This window comes from Bombina bombina, chromosome 2 (assembly GCF_027579735.1).
Source record: "Bombina bombina isolate aBomBom1 chromosome 2, aBomBom1.pri, whole genome shotgun sequence".
NCBI lineage: Eukaryota > Metazoa > Chordata > Amphibia > Anura > Bombinatoridae > Bombina > Bombina bombina.
The window spans coordinates 85,888,552-85,907,851 of NC_069500.1; the positions used below are offsets into that span (position 1 = coordinate 85,888,552).

The 19,300-nt window shown below is 38.3% G+C and overlaps 1 protein-coding gene across 1 annotated transcript in view; it reads right to left on the reverse strand.

Moving 5' to 3' along the window:
* Positions 1-19,300, reverse strand: part of NARS1 (asparaginyl-tRNA synthetase 1) — a 79,408-nt gene that overhangs the window by 49,957 nt on the left and 10,151 nt on the right. Inside the window, exons 2-7 of the mRNA XM_053701145.1 lie at positions 17,850-17,932; positions 15,110-15,175; positions 13,563-13,655; positions 13,384-13,473; positions 10,910-10,988; positions 2,221-2,291 (exon numbers count right to left, since the gene is read on the reverse strand). Coding sequence (XP_053557120.1) covers positions 2,221-2,291; positions 10,910-10,988; positions 13,384-13,473; positions 13,563-13,655; positions 15,110-15,175; positions 17,850-17,932 — 482 coding nt within the window. The remainder of the gene's footprint in view (positions 1-2,220; positions 2,292-10,909; positions 10,989-13,383; positions 13,474-13,562; positions 13,656-15,109; positions 15,176-17,849; positions 17,933-19,300) is intronic.

Genomic DNA, 19,300 nt, shown 5'->3' on the forward strand with positions numbered 1-19,300 from the left:
CGTTGTAAATTGAAACCCAGTTTATAATGTAAGTCAATGGGAAGTGAGGGAGATAGGTTCCAGGCCCCTCTCAAAATAGTCATAAGTAACACTTAATACATTATTTTTAAAGCTTTGAAATGAAGACTTTAAATGCTAAACAGCATTATAAACCTAATAAAATAATCACACAACACAAAATATAAAATTAAACTAAGTTAAATGAACAAAAACATTTGCTAAACAGAATTATAAACCTAATAAAATAATCACACAACACAGACTTCACTTGCATTTTTCTGCAAACAGTTCTTTCTATGCATTCCAATATGGACTGAGTTATAGACAGGAAGATCTTGTTCCTTTGAAATCTGCTCGATAGCTCAGGTCTGGTTAAAATGATTAATTTCAGCTTGCTTGGCTTTGCTGCAACACAAGCGGACAGCTCCACATACCTGCTATTTTAATAAATGCAATGCTTCTCAATGCTTTTCAATAGCAGTCACATGACTGGAAAAAAAGGTTGTTATTCTGAAACGGTGTAAATTGAACCGTTGTAAAACGAGGGCCACCTGTATATATATATAAATTCAAGATCAAGTAAGTTAATAAGAATGGAATGAAGCGTGACAATAATATCCAAATAAAACATTATAATACAGCACGATCCAAAACACAAGTATATAAGATAGTCGAGATGTAAGTGCAATATAACAAACACTCTTGCAAGCTCTAAAATGTTTCTTTCCGTGAAGCTCCTTTTATATAGATCATTATCAGCTCTCAGGCCGCTTTAAAGGTTGCTATAGCAACCATTGCCGAGGCGCTCACTCAGGAATGCACAGGGACAGGATAAGGTTAAATCATCAATATATTTATTAATTAGATGTATAATGATGAAAATTGGAACGAGTAATGAACTTTTGATTAACCCTGTGCTTGAAAATGACTACAATGGCCCTTTTTCAAGCAGGGAGATTGAATTAGATGCCCCTGCCAACGCGTGATTGGCTTTGCACAGGCAAGAGGCGGGTTTGCACACGAGCGCACATGTACAATGATAAATGCAGGCAGCACATTGCTGCTAGCCAGCCCAGAGGCGATGCCAGACGGATGGGGGCGAGGATGTACACTATGCATACACTGCACCTGACTGAAGCTCAAGAGCAGCTATGCACTGGAGATCTGGAGCACAACCTTAAAGGGACACTGAACTCAAATTTTTTCTTTCGTGAATCAGATAGAGCATGAAATTTTAAGCAACTTTCTAATTTACTCCTATTAATTTTCTTCGCTCTCTTGCTATCTTTATTTGAAAAAGAAGGCATCTAAGCTTTTTTGGGTTCAGAACTATGGACAGCACTTTTTTATTGGTGGATTAATTTATCCACCAATCAGCAAGGACAACCCAGGTTGTTCACCAAAAATGGGCCGGCATCTAAACTTACATTCTTGCATTTCAAATAAAGACACCAAGACAATAAAGAAAATTTGATAATAGGAGTAAATTAGGAAGTTGATTAAAATGTCATGCTCTATCTGAATCACAAAAGAAAAAAAATTAGGTTCAGTGTCCCTTTAAACTTTTGTTGGAATTAAACACATTCATTGCAACAAATGTTCATTTAATAAAAACAAAAATCCTTAATGCTTCCAATTTTCCTTACCACAAAACAATAATGCTAATACCTCTTTAGTCATAGAAGTAATTTCACACACCTTTATGTTAGCTGCTTCAAACATCTAACTTCAAATTTAGGCAGTGAAATGAATTATCCTACTGAGCAAATTGTCACTATGTAATGTCAAAAAGCTTGTGCTAAAGCAAACACTGCCAGCAGATAATAATATATATAATTTGATCTGAGATAGTGCTCTCGTGCATTTATTAAAATGCCAAGAGTAATATATTTAAGCCTCTGTGACACAAAAAAGTAGAATCACACAAATTTAGGTAAATTTTAGCAAACCGTCATCAAAAAGGTGATATTTGCCAACTAAAATGCCCCTGCTTTATACAAATCTTACCTTGAATTTGAAATGAGCCGTAGAATATTTTGTGGCAAATTTCAATTTTTTATTTTTTGAAACGCTAGGATTTACCATCACTTTAATTTTTACTTTAGTGTCCCTTTAAATGACAGAGACCAAAACCAATAGCAGTTAAAACCTAGTAAATTGGCACAACATTGATGGATATCCTGAATCTGATAAGGAGAAAGGATTAGTGTAAAAAATTACCAGCTGATCGCTTAGGACACATTGAAGAAATCCAGTCCCATCTCTTAGTACGATGAACATTAAGGTTTTCCCTGTAAGAAAAATAAAAATGAATCACAAAATAACATTTTAAGGTTAATTATCCCTTTAATTGCTAAATGGTATTTTTGTACTATCGCAAAGCAGACCACAGAAGACTGTAGTCATAAACTATGTCTATGTTTATGCAAGTTCATAAACGAAGTATGCACTGGTATACAGTACATTATATAATCAGTTTTTTTCTATTCCAGCTGTTTCATTAAGACAATTTATTAATACAAAAATATAGCAATAATACAGACTAATAATACATTAAAGGCCCACAAAAACAAAATGTATGCTTACCTGATAAATTTCTTTCATTCTTGACACGAGTCCACGGATCATCTAATTACTATTTGGAATATCACTCCTGCCCAGCAGGAGGCGGCAAAGAGCACCACAGCAAAGCTGTTAAATATCACCTCCCTTCCCTCCAACCCCAGTCATTCGACCAAAGCAAAGGATAGAAAGGAAGCAACAAGGTGCAGAGGTGTCTGAAGTTTATAACATACCAACCAACCCTGTCCAAAAAGAACAGGGCGGGCCGTGGACTCATCGTGTCAAGAAAGAAATTCATCAGGTAAGCATAAATTTTGTTTACTTTCTAATTACACAATGAGTCCACGGATCATCTAATTACTATTGGGAATCAATACCCAAGCTAGTGTACACAGATGATAAGGGAGGGACAAGATAGTGAACTTAAACTGAAGGCACCACTGCTTGTAGAACCTTTCTCCCAAAAGAGGCCTCAGCCGAGGCAAAAGTATCAAATTTATAGAATTTTGAAAAAGTATGAAGAGAGGACAAAGATGCAGCTTTGCAAATCTGTTCCACAGAAGCTTCATTTTTGAATGCCCAGGAAGAGGAAACAGCCCTCGTAGAATGAGCCGTTACTCTCTCAGGAGGCTGCTGTCCAGCAGTTTCATAGGCGAATAATACTCTTCAGCCACAAAGAAAGATAAGAAGCCGTAGCTTTCTGTCCCAGAGAATACCACAAACAGAGCAGAAGACCGACTAAAATCCTTCGTCGTCTGTAAATAGAATTTTAATGCATGCACCACGTCCAGATTGTGCAGAAGTCGTTCCTTCTGAGAAGCAGGATTGGGACACAAGGAAGGAACAACAATCTCCTGATTAATGTTCCAATCTGAAACTACTTTAGGGAGAAACCCTAACTTAGTACGCAAAAATTACTTATCCGAATGAAAAATAAGGTAAGGAGACTCATACTGTAATGCTGAGAGCGCTGACACTCTACGAGCAGATGAAATAGCAACAAGAAACAAAACTTTCCAAGATAACAAACTTAATATCTAAGGAATGCATAGGCTCAAACGGAGCCCCTTGAAGAAACCTTAAGAACTAAATCAAGACTCCAGGGAGGAGTAACTGGCTTGAACACAGGCCTGATCCTGACCAAGGCCTGACAAAACGATTGCACGTCTGGGACATCTGCCAGACGTTTATGTAACAAAGGACGACAAAAGAAGACAGCGCAATCCTCGATTCAAGGTAGTATTTATTGAAGGGCAGTCACAACACGCTAGTAATAAGACACTTACTAGATGGATGAAAATAACAAGCCCCAAAAACTGCAGGAGAAACTAAGTGTCTTTGTAGCAAACAACCGCCAATGCGTGCGTAATCCGGACAGTCTGACCCAGTCAAATTCAAAACTCCCGGATTCTGGTAAAGCTTACGCAGCCGATTGTTGACGTCACTGTTAATCCTTCTCCTACGGATGCTTGAACGGACCAAAAAAAACTCAACGCATTTCGCCGGTAACACACCGGCTTTCTCAAGAGTGATTTGATCCTTAATTGGTGGAACACATAAAAAGGGCATAATTCCAATTTGCCCGAATTTATCACATATATACAATATTGTACCAATATAAATAAATATATATTAAAAGCGGATAACATAAAACATTACTTAAAAAGATTTAATACATTGCTTAAAAAAGATGTAATACTTACAAAATCAACACAAAAGAAAATATTATAAACAGACTTTAAAATTAGTCATAAAGAGACATAAAAGTGCAACTGCATAATCTGAAAAAAAATGCAATTTTGTTAAGGATCAAATCACTCGAGAAAGCCGGTGTGCTACCAGCGAAGCGCGTTGAGTTTCTTTTGGTCCGTTCAAGCATCCGTAGGAGAAGGATTAACAGTGACATCAACAATCGGCTGCGTAAGCTTTACCAGAAGCCGAGAGTTTTGAATTTGACTGGGTCAGACTATCCGGATTACGCACACATTGATGGTTGGTTGCTACAAAGACACTTAGTTTCTCCTGCAGTTTTTGGGGCTTGTTATTTTCATCCATCTAGTAAGTGTCTTATTACTAGCGTGTTGTGACTGCCCTTCAATAAACACTTGTCAGGGAGCAGGAATCAGATTGAGACGAGAAGTGCAAAAATAATCACACCTTTATTAATAGCAAAAATAATAAAAAGTCCACAATTCAAATAACAAGCCAGGAGTCAAAACCAGAGCTGGTAGTCAGACAAACCGAGTCAGGAGCCAAAGCGAATAGTCAGACGAGCCGGAATCAGGAACAAGGAAAACAGCAGAGTCAGGAACAAGCCAGGGATCAGGAACCAGGAAGAACGTCAGGCAGCCAGGTAATACACAGGAACTCTCACAAACAGGTCTGAGACAATGCAAAGGCAAAGCATACTGAACAGAGGCCCTTTAAATAATAAGTGATGACATCACAATTCTGAGACTGCATCCTGTCTCACATGGATGATGCACACCAGTCTGGCCATAAAAGGAAGTGCAGGAAATGAGCAGCATCCCCCACAATGCACCATAGTCAGGAAGAGAGGCGAGTAAAATGGCTGCCAGCAGCACATGGCAAACACAACAGGGAGAAAAGCCTGACAATACTACCTTGAATCAAGGATTGCGCTGTCTTCTTTTGTCGTCCTATAGCTATCTGTTCATCTGTCTGTGGAGAAGAAACCCACCGATCCTTGTACAGCTGCATTCCCCTGGCTTAACACAGTCGCCTTTTGGACTTTGGAAAGTTTCAGTCCAGCTCCAAGAATCACGCTGTACGGTATTTAGCACTGCCTTCTGTTGTAATATTTTATCTGGCCAAAACCTTCTTGGAGAAAGGACAGAATTCTAAGAATCCTAACTCTACTCCAAGAGTAGCCCTTGGATTCACACCAATACAGATATTTACGCCATATCTTATGGTTAATTTTCCTAGTCACAGGTTTACGAGCCTGAATCATGGTCTCAATGACCGACTCTGAAAATCCACGCTTAGATAGAATTAAGCATTCAATCTCCAAGCAGTCAGCTTCAGAGAAATTAGATTTGGATGAAGAAAGGACCCTTGAAGTAGAAGGTCCTTTCTCAATTGAAGTCTCCAAGAAGGAAGAGATGACATATCCACCAGGTCTGCATACAAAATCCTGTGAGGCCACGACGGGGCAATGAGGATCACTGACACCCTCTCCTGTTTGATTCAAGCAATGACCCGAGGAAGAAGAGCGAACGGGGGAAATAGGTATGCAACACTGAAATTCCAAGGTACCGCCAGAGCGTCTATCAGTACAGCCTGAGGGTCCCTTGACCTCGACCCGTACCTCGGAAGCTTGGCATTCTGCCGAGATGCCATGAGATCCAATTCTGGCTGACCCCATTTGAGAATCAGGCTGGAAATTACTTCCGGATGGAGTTCCCCACTCCCCCCGGGTGAAAGGTCTGTCTGCTCAGGAAGTCTGTCTCCCAGTTGTCCACTCCTGGGATGTGGATCGCTGACAGACAGCAATTGTGGGTCTCTGCCCACTGAATTATCTTGTCTACCTCTGTCATGGCCAAGGAACTCTGAGTTCCTCCCTGATGGTTGATGTAAGCCACAGAAGTTATGTTGTCCGACTGGAACTTGATGAACCAAGCCGAGACCAGGCCAGAAGAGCATTGAAGATTGCTCTCAGCTTCAGAATGTTTATAGGTAGAACAGACTCCAACCGAGTCCATGTTCCCTGAGTCTTTAGAGAGCCCCAGACTGCTCCCCATCCCAGAAGGCTGGCGTCCGTTGTCACAATCACCCAGGTGGGTCCGCGGAAGCAAGTTCCCTGGGAGAGATGGTCCAGAGTCAACCACCAAAGAAGAGAATCCCTTGTCTCCCGTTCCAGATGTAATAATAGAGAAAGGTCTGTATAATCTCTGTTCCACTGCCTGAGCATGCATAACTGCAGAGGTCTGAGGTGAAAACGGGCAAACGGGATGATGTCCATAGCTGCAACCATCAGACCGATTACCTCCATACATTGAGCCACTGACGGTCGAGGAGAGGACTGAAGCGCTAGACAAGAATTGAAAATCTTTAATTTCCTGACTTCTGTCAGAAATATCTTCATTGATAAGGAATCTATTATGGTTCCCAGGAAAACTACTCTTGTGGTTGGACCCAAGGAACTCTTTTCCAAGTTCACCTTCCATCCGTGAGAACGCAGGCAGGATAACAACATTTCCGTGTGGGATTTCTCCTGTTAAAAAGGATGGCGCCTGAACCAGACTGTCGTCCAGATAAGGCGCCACTGCAATGCCCCGCAACCGGAGCACCGCCAACAGTGATCCCAGAACCTTTGAAAAAATTCTGGGAGCTGTGGTGAGGCCGAATGGAAGAGCCACAAACTGGTAGTGTTTGTCTAGAAAAGCAAACCTCAGAAATTTGTGATGGTCCTTGTGGATGGGAACATGCAGGTACGCGTCCTTTAAATCGACTGTTGTCATAAATTGACCCTTTTGAACTAAGGGAAGAATGGAACGAATAGTTTCCATCTTGAAGGACGGTACTCTGAGGAACTTGTTTAGACTTTTGAGATCTAGAATTGGTCTGAAAGTTCCCTCTTTTTTTGGGAGCCACAAAGAGATTGGAGTAGAATCCCAGACTCTGCTCCTGTCTTGGGACAGGAACTATCACTCCTAGGTCGGAAAGGTCTTGAACACAGTGTAAGAACGCCTCTCTTTTTGTCTGGTCTACAGATAATCTTGAGAAAAGAAACCTGCCCCTGGGAGGAAAGGTTTCGAACTCTAGTTTGTATCCCTGGGACACAATGTCCACCGCCCAGGTATCCTGAACATCCAGAACCCAAGCCTGAGCAAAGAAGGAAAGTCTGGCCCCCACAAGATCCAGTCCTGGATCTGGGGCAAACCCTTCATGCTGTCTTTGACTCAATAGCAGGCTTCTTGGATTGTTTTCCCTTGTTCCAAGACTGGATAGGCCTCCAGGAAGGCTTCGACTGTTCCTGCTTGGAAGAAGGAGAGGAGGGCTTATTTTTGAAGTTTCGAAAGGAACGAAAATTGCTCTGACGTCCCTTCTGCTTATTTCTCTTGTCCTGAGGGAGGAAATGACCCTTTCCTCCCGTAATGTCAGAAATTATTTCCGCCAATCCCGGCCCAAACAAGGTCTTCCCCTTGTAGGGAATAGTCAAAAGCTTAGACTTAAATGACACATCCGCAGACCAAGATTTTAACCATAAGGCTCTGCGGGCCAGCACGAAAAAAACGGAAATCTTTGCTCCTAGTTTAATAACCTGTAGGGAAGCATCCATAATAGAGGAATTGGCCAACTTAAGGGTCTTTATCCTATCCTAGATCTCTTCAAGGGGAGTGTCTGTCCTAATAGAATCAGACAACGCATCAAACCAGTATGCCGCTGCACTAGTGACGGTAGCAATGCACACAGCAGGTTGCCATTGTAAGCCCTGGTGTACATAGATCTTCTTGAGTAAACCCTCTAATTTTTTGTCCATAGGATCCTTAAAAGAATAACTATGCTCTATAGGAATAGTGGTCCTCTTAGCCAGAGTGGAAATTGCCCCTTCCACCTTGGGTACTGTCTGCTAAGAATCCTTAATACAATCTGTTATAGGAAACATCTTTTTAATTATAGGGGATGGAGAAAAAGGGATACCCAGTCTCTCCCATTCCTTAGCAATAATCTCTGTAGCTCGATCTGGTACAGGAAAAACCTCCACCATGGAAGGTACATCAAAATATTTGTTTAGCTTACTGGATTTCTTAGGATTGACTACGTACTGTAGCTAAAACCTCCTTGAGTAACAGACGGAGGTGTTCTAGCTTAAACATGAAGAATACAACTTCAGTATCAGTAGAAGGAATTACACTGTCTGAGTCTGAGATTTCACCCTCAAATGCTACCAAAGTATCCTCCTCCTCAGGCTTCTGGGAGGGGGCATTCGAAATAACAACAACTGCGTCAGTATACTTTTCCTCTTGTGCTTTCCCTGCAGCATGGGAAAAGCAGACAATGCATCAGAAACTGCAGAGGACATGAGGGAAGCGATGTCTTGCAACGTAACTCCAGGTGGAGTAAGAGAGGAAATTCAGGGCACTGGAAGAGTGGACGATAAATTTTGGGACATATGAGGAGAAAGCTGCGGCATTTCTTGAACATTGTCAGAAGACTCCTGAACAGCATCCGCCCTAGACAATGTTGGCTCAGAAAAAAAGTCTATCCCTATAATGTAAGGTTCTCTTAATATACATGAAGAACAGAAAGGGATTGGTGGCTCAACATTAGCAGCAAAACATAAAGAACATGTAACATCTTGCAGGGCCTCTTGGTCCATCTTTATTCACCAACTAAACTGAATAAATAGATAACTAATATTTTATTAAGAAAATACCTTACCAAAAAAAAGTTACGGTCTCTTTAAATTTTTAAAAATAAACTGCTTTATTTTTCATCAAAAAAAATAAAAGTAACATAAAGAAAAATTAAATACTACGGACACCTTTACACTTCAGCTTAACTTTGCTGAGGTGCTTACCTGCCTGACAGTGTATACACTGTTAGCTGATCCGGACTCAACCTCTTTATTTCACCAATGGAGTCCGTACTACTGCCAAAAACTGAGCTTTCCTTGTCACGGAACCCAGGAAGTATGAGGGAGAAGTGCGCAACAAAATTTGATGCTTCCGTTAACCCCGCCCATTGTGGGCGTTACTAGAAAAAAACTTCCGTCTGTCAAACGTCTAGTAATGCCGTAGTCATTATCATTACTAAAGTAAAAAACACCACCTCTGAGCCTGCTCCTCGTCCCCAGTGCCTGCTATTACTGCCCTTAATAAAATATTCTCCAAGTCATAAGAGAACTTTTCTTTTGTCCCAGAATTTGATTAATTTAATTCAAAGTGCCATCTTTTATTCTGAATAACGTTCCCAGAAAGTAAAAAGTCAGCACTTACCTTTATAAATCTGCCCGGCAGCAAGGCAGCTCACTAGGTTGTGTGGAAACAATGCAAAGACTGAATAATCTTACTCAGGCTTTTAGAAATAGGGCAGCATTAGTATATGGGAGGCGCAGTGACGATTATATCCCACAAGTTTCCATTGCTCTAAAGCCACCACTGCTCTACTGAAGAGACTGATATGGACTACGGCTACAACCTAGGACAAAGTAGCACAATCTTGCACTACTTAAAAAATAATAAACTCTTGCTTGAAGAATCTTTTCTAACACCTAACTTTACCACTTCCTTGCTCTAACATAGGCAAAGAGAATGACTGGGGTTGGAGGGAAGGGAGGTGATATTTAACAGCTTTGTTGTAGTGCTCTTTGCCTCCTCCTGCTGGGCAGGAGTGATATTCCCAATAGTAATTTGATGATCCGTGGACTCATCCTGTCAATAGAAAGAAATGTAATTTTAACAATTATCCATATTTAGAGTTAATTTAAATCAAAGGCTACATTTAATAGAACAAGTCAATTTTGAGTTTAAATATCTTGTTCATCTGATATTTCTAGTTAGCTTTTTAAAGATAGGCTTCATTACTTTGAAGCATATTGTTAACATGGCTTTTTAAAAGGGACAGTAAACACCTTGTAATTACAGGACATCAAAAATATTTCAGCCAAGTCTAATCATTTCTAAAACAAATTAACATCTTGTTTACTGTAACTGTTTTTCGACAGTCAAACTCCACTTAGAGAAGTCAATTGAGGCTGGAGCCCACAGCTTACAAGGCTATCCACAGTCATAGGGGATGAATTATCATCAAGGGCTGAATGGCCCTGAATACCCGTTTCCAATGCTAGCCTCTGAGGCTGTGGACATCAATCCACCCGATCGCATACGATTGGGTTGATTGACACCCCCTGCTAGCGGCTGATTGGCCGCGAATCTGAAGGGGGCGGCATTGCACAAGCAGTTCACCAGAACTGCTTGTGCAATGTTAAGTGCCGACAGCGTATGCTGTCGGCATTCAGCGTTGTCTGGCGGACATGATACGCTACAGCGGATCATGTCTGCCAGACATTGATAAATCGGCCCCATATTGTTAGTACACAGTGCATTGTTTTGAAGATGGTATCTTTTAAAGTCAATTATGGAAATATATGTATCAGGGTTAGCCTTGAGAAGTGTGCGGTGTACTTTACAGTTCTAAGAATTAGAAAATCCTGTATTTTCAAAGCTAAATTACATGAAAAGGGGGCAAAATAAATACAGTATATTGCAAAGTTATTTTACTGCGCATAACTAAACCTTTTATGTTAGAATCTCAAGGTGTTCACTGTCCCTTTAAGTAACTATAAAATAATCCAAAAAGTATAGGATCAAGAACATACCTTGTCTACGTAGTCTATGAACCCAGCCAAATACTTTTACTCTCTGACCTCGATAATCTTCTAATTCACGAATTTTTACCTAAACAGTGGGGGGTAAAAACACAACCTTTTATAGAGCAGGTACGATCTTAATAATTTTGTACTATTATTGAGCGGTTGTTTAGGACAGTAAGTACATTAAACAGTATTTTCATATCATTTCTGATCTTAGTTAAACAGGAGCTTTACTAACATTAAGTCTTTTGTCTCACTCCATTTTCTGTGCTTTACATTGCTAGCATTTTAGGTATCTAAAATTAGTTTATAGCTGAAAATGATTTCACTAAAGCACATGTGGTGGCAATCCTTGTAAAAGTTGCAAATATGTCAATGCGGGTGATTCCTTTGTATCGACTCATACAAAGAAAGAGTATAGGATACAGAGCCGCATTAATTGCAACTCAACATTAGTCATATTTAATAACCTGTAATATTTGCAAAATGCAATATATAGGGTTAACTTCAAAGCTTTTGAAAGATAGAATTCGGGAGAACTTTCTGTCCTTGGAAGCTGAAATACCAAAAACACCTGTAGCAAAACACAAAAATAAGCTTGGAGCCCTAGGTCTGAGAGGAGGAGACAGGTTTGCTGCCCTGAGCAAGCGTGAGATCTATTGGATCTTACACTCTAGATACAGGACACACGCATGGCATTAATAAAATAAGTGATCTAAAGCTATGTATTGATCAAACCTGAAGTGGACTAATCAACACAAAAAATGATTAATATAAATGTAACTATAATATCATTTAAGGTGAGAGTCTGACTGTAACTCTCTGTCCTCTCTCATTTTTTCTATCCTGAATTTTTTCATTTTTCAATTCTTAACTTCTAATTTTATTATTGTCATTTTATCTTATTCTGGATCTAATGTCTTTTTGCCAACATTAGACATTAACTCCAGCAAACATACTGTAGAATAAAACAAATGCATTGATTTAGGATTAACATTTTAAGGAGCGATAGTAATACAGTATATGAAATATAGAATATTTGCAACACTCCTTTATTTAAATTTGTATACAAAATTGGAGTATATTGCAAACTACAGATGTTCACAGAAACATTTTAATTAATTAGGTTACATAGTCCCAGTCTCCCAGAATCATTTCCACTATACAACACTAAGTTACTAGCTATTGTCAGGTTAAAGTAAAACCGACAGACAAAATAATAAACTTAGTTGTTATTAATTCCTAAGCAGTTAGCTAGTACCTATGCTTTTTTCTTTTATATTATGAATTGTTTTTGTTTGTTGTTTAATTATGTATTAACTATGTGCAACTAAGAATTTAATTGCACAGTTGATTAACAGAGTGAGGAAGAAAGAAATTGTCAATGCAATTTAATTGGTCTATGTAACCGACTCCTCATTGTTAAATAGTTTAGTTCAAGTTGTGACAGTCAACTCTGATGAAACGCCTTGTGGGCATGAAACGCGTCAGCTGTGGACGATAGGTACTCTACGTACTATGTGTGCTGTGCCCTGTGAAGTGCTGCAGTGGATTTTTAACATTTTGTACTAATAAAGACTTTCTTATTTATAGGATATCCTGACGTCTGCACCTTCTATGATCGCTTTATACGCTGTCTTTGGCAAGCTGTGATTATGGTAAAGAGGGCGTGAGGGAGAGCCCAGAAAGCGCAAGTGAAGTCGTAGCTGGTTGAATGGAGACCGGCATTAGAGGACGATGCGCGCTGAGGTATTGACACGCATTAGTGTGCGCACATTGTAACAGACAGTTACTCACAGATTTGGCTGGTAGGACCGGGCTTAAAATAAATTTCCATATTGGAGTCAGTGAGTTTCTTTGGATGTGCGGAGAGTACAATCGGTAAGCCGTTAAACCTTACTTTTCTATATATTGTTTGTACACATTTTGGATATAACTTGGAAACAGATGAGCTTGTTACATATGGCTACAAAGCATGCGATTGGCTGTATTGTTACTAATACTTAGTACAACGATCTTTACAAGTGCACCTTATTATGAATACGTAACTGCAACACCATTAAAGGGACACTGAACACAATTTTTTTCTTTAGTGATTCGGATAGAGCATGCAATTTTAAGCAACTTTCTAATTTACTCCTATTATCAAATTATTTTCATTCTCTTGGTATCTTTATTTGAAATGCAAGAATGTAAGTTTAGATGCCGGCCCATTTTTGGTGAACACACTGGGTTGTTCTTGCTGATTGGTGGGTAAATTCACCTACCAATAAACAAGTGCTTTCCATGGTTCTGAACCAAAAAAATAGCTTAAATGCCTTTTTCAAATAAAGAAAGCAAGAGAACAAAGAAAAATTGATAATAGGAGTAAATTAGAAAGTTGTTTAAAATTGCATGCTCTATCTGAATCACAAAAGAAAAAATTTGGGTTGTGTCCCTTTAAGCACCCATCTTTTATTCTATGTGCAGTAGTAACTTACCTCCACTGGTGCAGGAAGACTTGGGTCATTTGTAATAATTACTTTCTTGGCATCGTCTAAATTTTTTTCACGCCTCACGTTATCTTCAGCCTGATAATTTGAAACACACAAATATAATAATTATTAGCAATAAGCATAAACTTAACACACACATATGACAAAGACAAGGAATCTCTAACCTCTCTCTTTTCTTTCGCCTCGTTCTTCATTTGTTCCCGGTTCCATATCTTTCTGACGTTCTTCAGCTGAGACTTGGAAATCACATCCCACCTCTAAGAAACAAAAAAGATACACTAAGTTCAGGCCAAGCAAGAACATACACCATGTGACATATTTCCTGGTGCCTAACCATTAGGAATATAGGAATACACAATGTATGGACTGTCCCCTGACCTCAGGTTACATCAGATGGCTACAAGCATTTGAACTCAGGTGGTTTATTAGTGGTGCACTGAGTTTGTACCACCTATACTTAGGTTAGATTATCCTCCGGTCCAAAGCTTTGGCCTAAGAACCATAGCTTTAGAGCACTAGTTTTCAAACCTGTCCTCAGACCTCCCTAACAGGCCACATTTTGAACATATCTGACCTGGAGCACAAGTGAAATAGATAAGTAAACATGGTACCTGCTCTCATCCAAGGTAATTCTGATAACTTGGCCTGAGGACAGGTGTGAAAACCAGTGCTTTAGACTAGTGTTTCTCAGACTTAAACGTAAGAAGCTAGCATGCATATCCCAAATATGTGACAAATTTGTATCAGATGTAGTTTTCTGGAAGTTATTTTAAAATCCAGTTTTACTGAATACAAATGCAACAAATCTTTGGAAATATTAGAGCAACAAATAACGAAAGCACACACAGAACACATATAGTTCTTTAACACTAAAACTTTACATTACAACAAATATATAATGAGAGAAATAATACTCATGTTACCCCATTTCTGCATCTAACTTGTGATATTTCACTGCGGTACAATATCGGGCACATGTCTTTGTGACACTTTTTCACAGTACTATACACTTTACCTAGCACTTCCCTGTGACAAACTATCAGTATTTATCAACTCCAGTCATCAAATGTCTAATGACCTTAGCTGAGTGTGTCAGTCACAGTGAGTGAGGAACTGACCAGCACAGGCAGGGAAATACAGTCTGGTCTGTAAGGAGTGCTTGGGGATAGAACTGACAAACACTGATTTTCTGTAATACATTGAATACTTAGATTACCTTCAACAAGGCCAGAAATAATAAAAAAAACAAATGCTGGAGTACCCCTTTCAATACTCCAGTTACCCCAAGGTACCACAACGGTTTAGAACATCTAACACAAAGGGCTGGAGTGAATTTAAAGGGACATATCTCCAAATATTATTCTCCATACATTTAATTTAAGTTTAAATAAAAAAACAACCTATAATATACATTTATAATTTATTTTGCCAATTTTTTCCTCCAAATTTAACACTGGGGAAAGATTTAGATCTGTCACTTTTGATAACTTACAATAGGATCCAGTAGTTTGTATTACATATGTGAATCAACGTCATTTACTTTCAATGAAGACTAAACCATATGGGCTGAACATGTTTTTGCTACAACTAGGTATACAAAGTGCAGATTCCATATTACACAGTCTTCAAAAATAGTGATTTTACAATTAATGATGACTTATTTAAAAGCAGGAAAGAAATATAAATACGGTTACAAGAACAATCATACAACCTCGTTTTCTTTCTGAGAGTCCACATAGAATGTGGGAAATGGCTCTTTTCCAAAAGTCAGCATGGCCTGAAAGGGAATAAAAGGACTGATGAGCTGTCAAGCATGGTAAAAACAACATTTAGTTACAGTACCAGGGAAGCAGGTATGGAAAATCATCATTAAAGGGACATTGTACCCAACATTTTCCTGAAAGAGTAGCATTTATAAATATTTTTGGGTGAAGAGTGTTAAGTGAGAGCTGTAAATTTAAAGGGACATGAAGCCCACTTTTATCTTGCGTGATTCAGATAGAGCATGTGGGTTTTAATCAACATTCCAATTTACTTCTATTGTCTAATTTGTTTTGTTCTCTTGGTATCCTTTGCTGAACAGGATACCTAGGTAGGCTCAGGAGCTGCCAAATTGGTGGCTGCACATTTATGCCTCATGTTCATGGCTCGCCTGATGTGTTCAGCTAGCTTCCAGTAGTGCATTGCTGCTTCAAGTTGTTTAGAATTGTATTCTCTATCTGAATCATAAAAAAAAACAAAAAAAAAAACAAAAAAAAACACATTTGCGGGTTTTATGTCCCTTTAAAAATAAACTAATACTCCTGTACTGTAGTATTGCGTTTGTACTTCATACTATGCTGAGGACAGCTGCCTCATTCCTCAAAAAATGTTTAAAGTGACACTGAACCCAAATTTTTTCTTTTGTGATTCAGATAGAGCATGACATTTTAAGCAACTTTCTAATTTACTCCTATTATCAAATGTTCTTTATTCTCTTGGTATCTTTATTTGAAATGCAAGAATGCAAGTTTAGATGCCGGCCAATTTTTGGTGAACAACCTAGGTTGTCCTTGCTGATTGGTGGATAAATTCATCCACCAATCAAAAATGGCTGTCCAGAGTTCTGAACCAAGTAAAAAGCTTTGATGCCTTCTTTTTTAAATAAAGATAGCAAGAGAACGAAGAAACATTGATAATAGGAGTAAATTAGAAAGTTGCTTAAAATTGCATGCTCTATCTGAATAACAAAATACATTTTTTGGGTTCAGTGTCCCTTTAAGAAATTGTCAGTTTATTTAAAAAAAATGTAATACAATTTGAAATGCACTCTTCCCAAAAAAAAAATAACCTGCTTCAACGTCCCTTTAACTTGAATTAGTACACAGAAAGAATCACAAAATGTATATTTAACTTTTACAAAATTATGTTAAATCAAAAACATAAATGGCAATGAGCCTTATTTATTAATGATGGTAAATCCTAGCATTTGTGAAATACTAGGATTTAACAGTGAAACAAATAAAGGTGACTTACAGTCATAAAGTATAAAATACTTCATGCTGAAAGTTCCTTTATTTGTCTGAAGCATTCACCGCACTGAGCTCCTCAGGCAGCCCACGGCAGAACGCTATTTTGCCGTGAGGTGATGTTTCCACCTCTTAGGCAATAACCGTGCAGGCCAGCTGGCACCATGCCGGATAGCTAGAACATAATGCCAGCTGGGACACACGGCTATTGGTTAAGAGGTGGAAACATCACCTCATTGAAAAAACAGCATTCTGCTGCAGGAGGCCTGAGGTGCTCATCGCGGCATACCCTGCAGACAAATAAAGGAGCTTTTAGCAAGAAGTATTTTACCTTTTTATTTTACCTTTATTTTATCTTTATTTGTTCCACTGGTAAATAATAGCGTTTCACAAACACTAGGATTTACTATCACTTTAATTAGATTCCACAAGTTAAAAGACTTCAGTAGCAGGTTCTATGGTCTTTGAGCCTTGAACAGGCAGTGATGTACCTTATATACATTAGGGCTGCGGAATCTGTTGGCGCTCTACAGATAAATAATAATAATACAGTATCTATGTAGCTGATATTAAGGTGTCTACTTGACTCTTATTACCAGACTTTAAAGGGACATAAAAGTGTAAAATGAAAATGTTCTAATGGGTTAGAGCATTTTATTTTTGCACCATTGCTTGCATATAACTGTGCTTAACCCCTGCAAAGGAGATGAAATACATAGTTAAAGTCAGCTCCAGAGCAGTAATCAACTACTAGGACCTATATGGCGAGCGAATGATGAGCGGCATATGTGAATATCCACTAATCAAAAGCTAGATTCCTGTAGTGACTGGTTAAATACATAGGTTTATTCAAACAATAGTGGGATCATAAAATGTTCTAGCACATTGGAGGATTTAAGAATTGCTTCTTTATGTCCTTCATAAGAATAGTGAGGGGTTAATTTTGATACTAGTGACAATACCTTGTCACTACTTAAGCCTGATGAAACAGCGAGGAAGCTGAGAAACGCGTTGCAACATTTTATTACATAGAGGTTACTGCTGTACCCCATGTTTTTATATATTGTGTTTTATTAAAACTTATTTTTACACTTCAACTTGACTGAGAGCCTGAGTTTTGCCTTGGGGATACGCCTTGAACGGAGGTGCGCAGGAACCAAGGAAAGTGAGCTGGGACACAGAGATCCTAGTAGGTGCTGCTACCATTGTGAGTACGATTCTAATACCACGTGTGATCAATTTTCGTGTAAATTGTATTACACTAGGAGTCGCCCTTTTTTGTTTCCCACAAAATTCGTTAAACAGGGGTTAATTTTGCCCTGACATCTGACAATTTGTAATTGCACACTTGGAGCAAGTTATATAAGGGTTGTAAATAAAATATAGCAGTATAACTACACTAGAATATAAAGTAGAGACAGTGGGCTTTAGTTAGCAAAGTACCTTCAGGACGGTTTTAAATGGTTTCTCTTTGGTTCCATCCCCAGTGGCATCGTCACCTTCTTTTTCAGAAATATACATTTCTTCTGGAAGGTAAAAAAAAATACATATAATTTCTAAAATGAATCAATGTCACAAATTAAACCCACTGCAGTTGTTTGTTGGGTAAAGATGTAAATGTAAGAATTGTTTTCGATTACCCTTTAAAAAGGGACATTAAACACTTTGAGATGGTATATATATATATATATATATATATATATATATATATATATATATATATATATATATATATATATATATATATATATATATATATATACATACATACATACATACATACACGCACATATACATACACACACTTTAATTATTTATTTTCTTCCCTTCTCCTGTAATTTCATTCTAAAGTTGTGAGCTTTTTAGTTCCTGTTAGAAATTGAAGTGCAGAACACGGTTATATTCCACACAGCCATTGGCTGCACACTCTAGTGACCTATTTATAACTGTCCCTAATTGGCCACAGCAGATAAGGTAACCTAAGTTACAACATGGCAGCTCCCATTGTCAATATTTAACCCCTTAATGACCGCAGCACTTTTCCATTTTCTGTCCGTTTGGGACCAAGGCTATTTTTACATTTCTGCAGTGTTTGTGTTTAGCTGTAATTTTCCTCTTACTCATTTACTGTACCCACACATATTATATACCGTTTTTCTCGCCATTAAATGGACTTTCTAAAGATACCATTATTTTCATCATATCTTATAATTTACTATAAAAAAATTTATAAAATATGAGGAAAAAATTGAAAAAAACACACTTTTTTAACTTTGACCCTCAAAATCTCCTACACTTCAACAACTACCAAAAAACTCCCATGCTAAATAGTTTCTAAATTTTGTCCTGAGTTTAGAAATACTCAATGTTTACATGTTCTTTGCTTTTTTTGCAAGTTATAGGGCAATAAGTACAAGTAGCACTTTGCTATTTCCAAAAAATTTTTAAAAAAATTAGCGATAGTTACATTGGAACACTGATATCTGTCAGGAATCCCTGATTAACCCTTCACATATATATATTTTTTAAAAGAACACAACCTAAGGTATTAAACATGGAGTATTTTGACTCTTTCCATGCAACTATTTTACCACCAATCTATGCCAAAGTTTGAAAAAAAAAAAAAAAAATGGTGATTTTTTGACAAAATAGCAATTCAAGAATACATTTACTGAGAACGTTAAGGGTTACTGCCAAATAACACCCCAATATGTCTTCAGCAGCATCTCCTGAGTACAGTGATACCACCCATGTATAGGTCTGTTGGGTTCTCTGGGGGCTAAAAGGCCTTATTTTTAGGGGGCGCATTCCAGTTTTTTAATTTGGAATTTTCACATCTGTCGTCATGCACCCATGTCCTATTTGGGACATTTCTGAAGCCGGACAATGCAAAT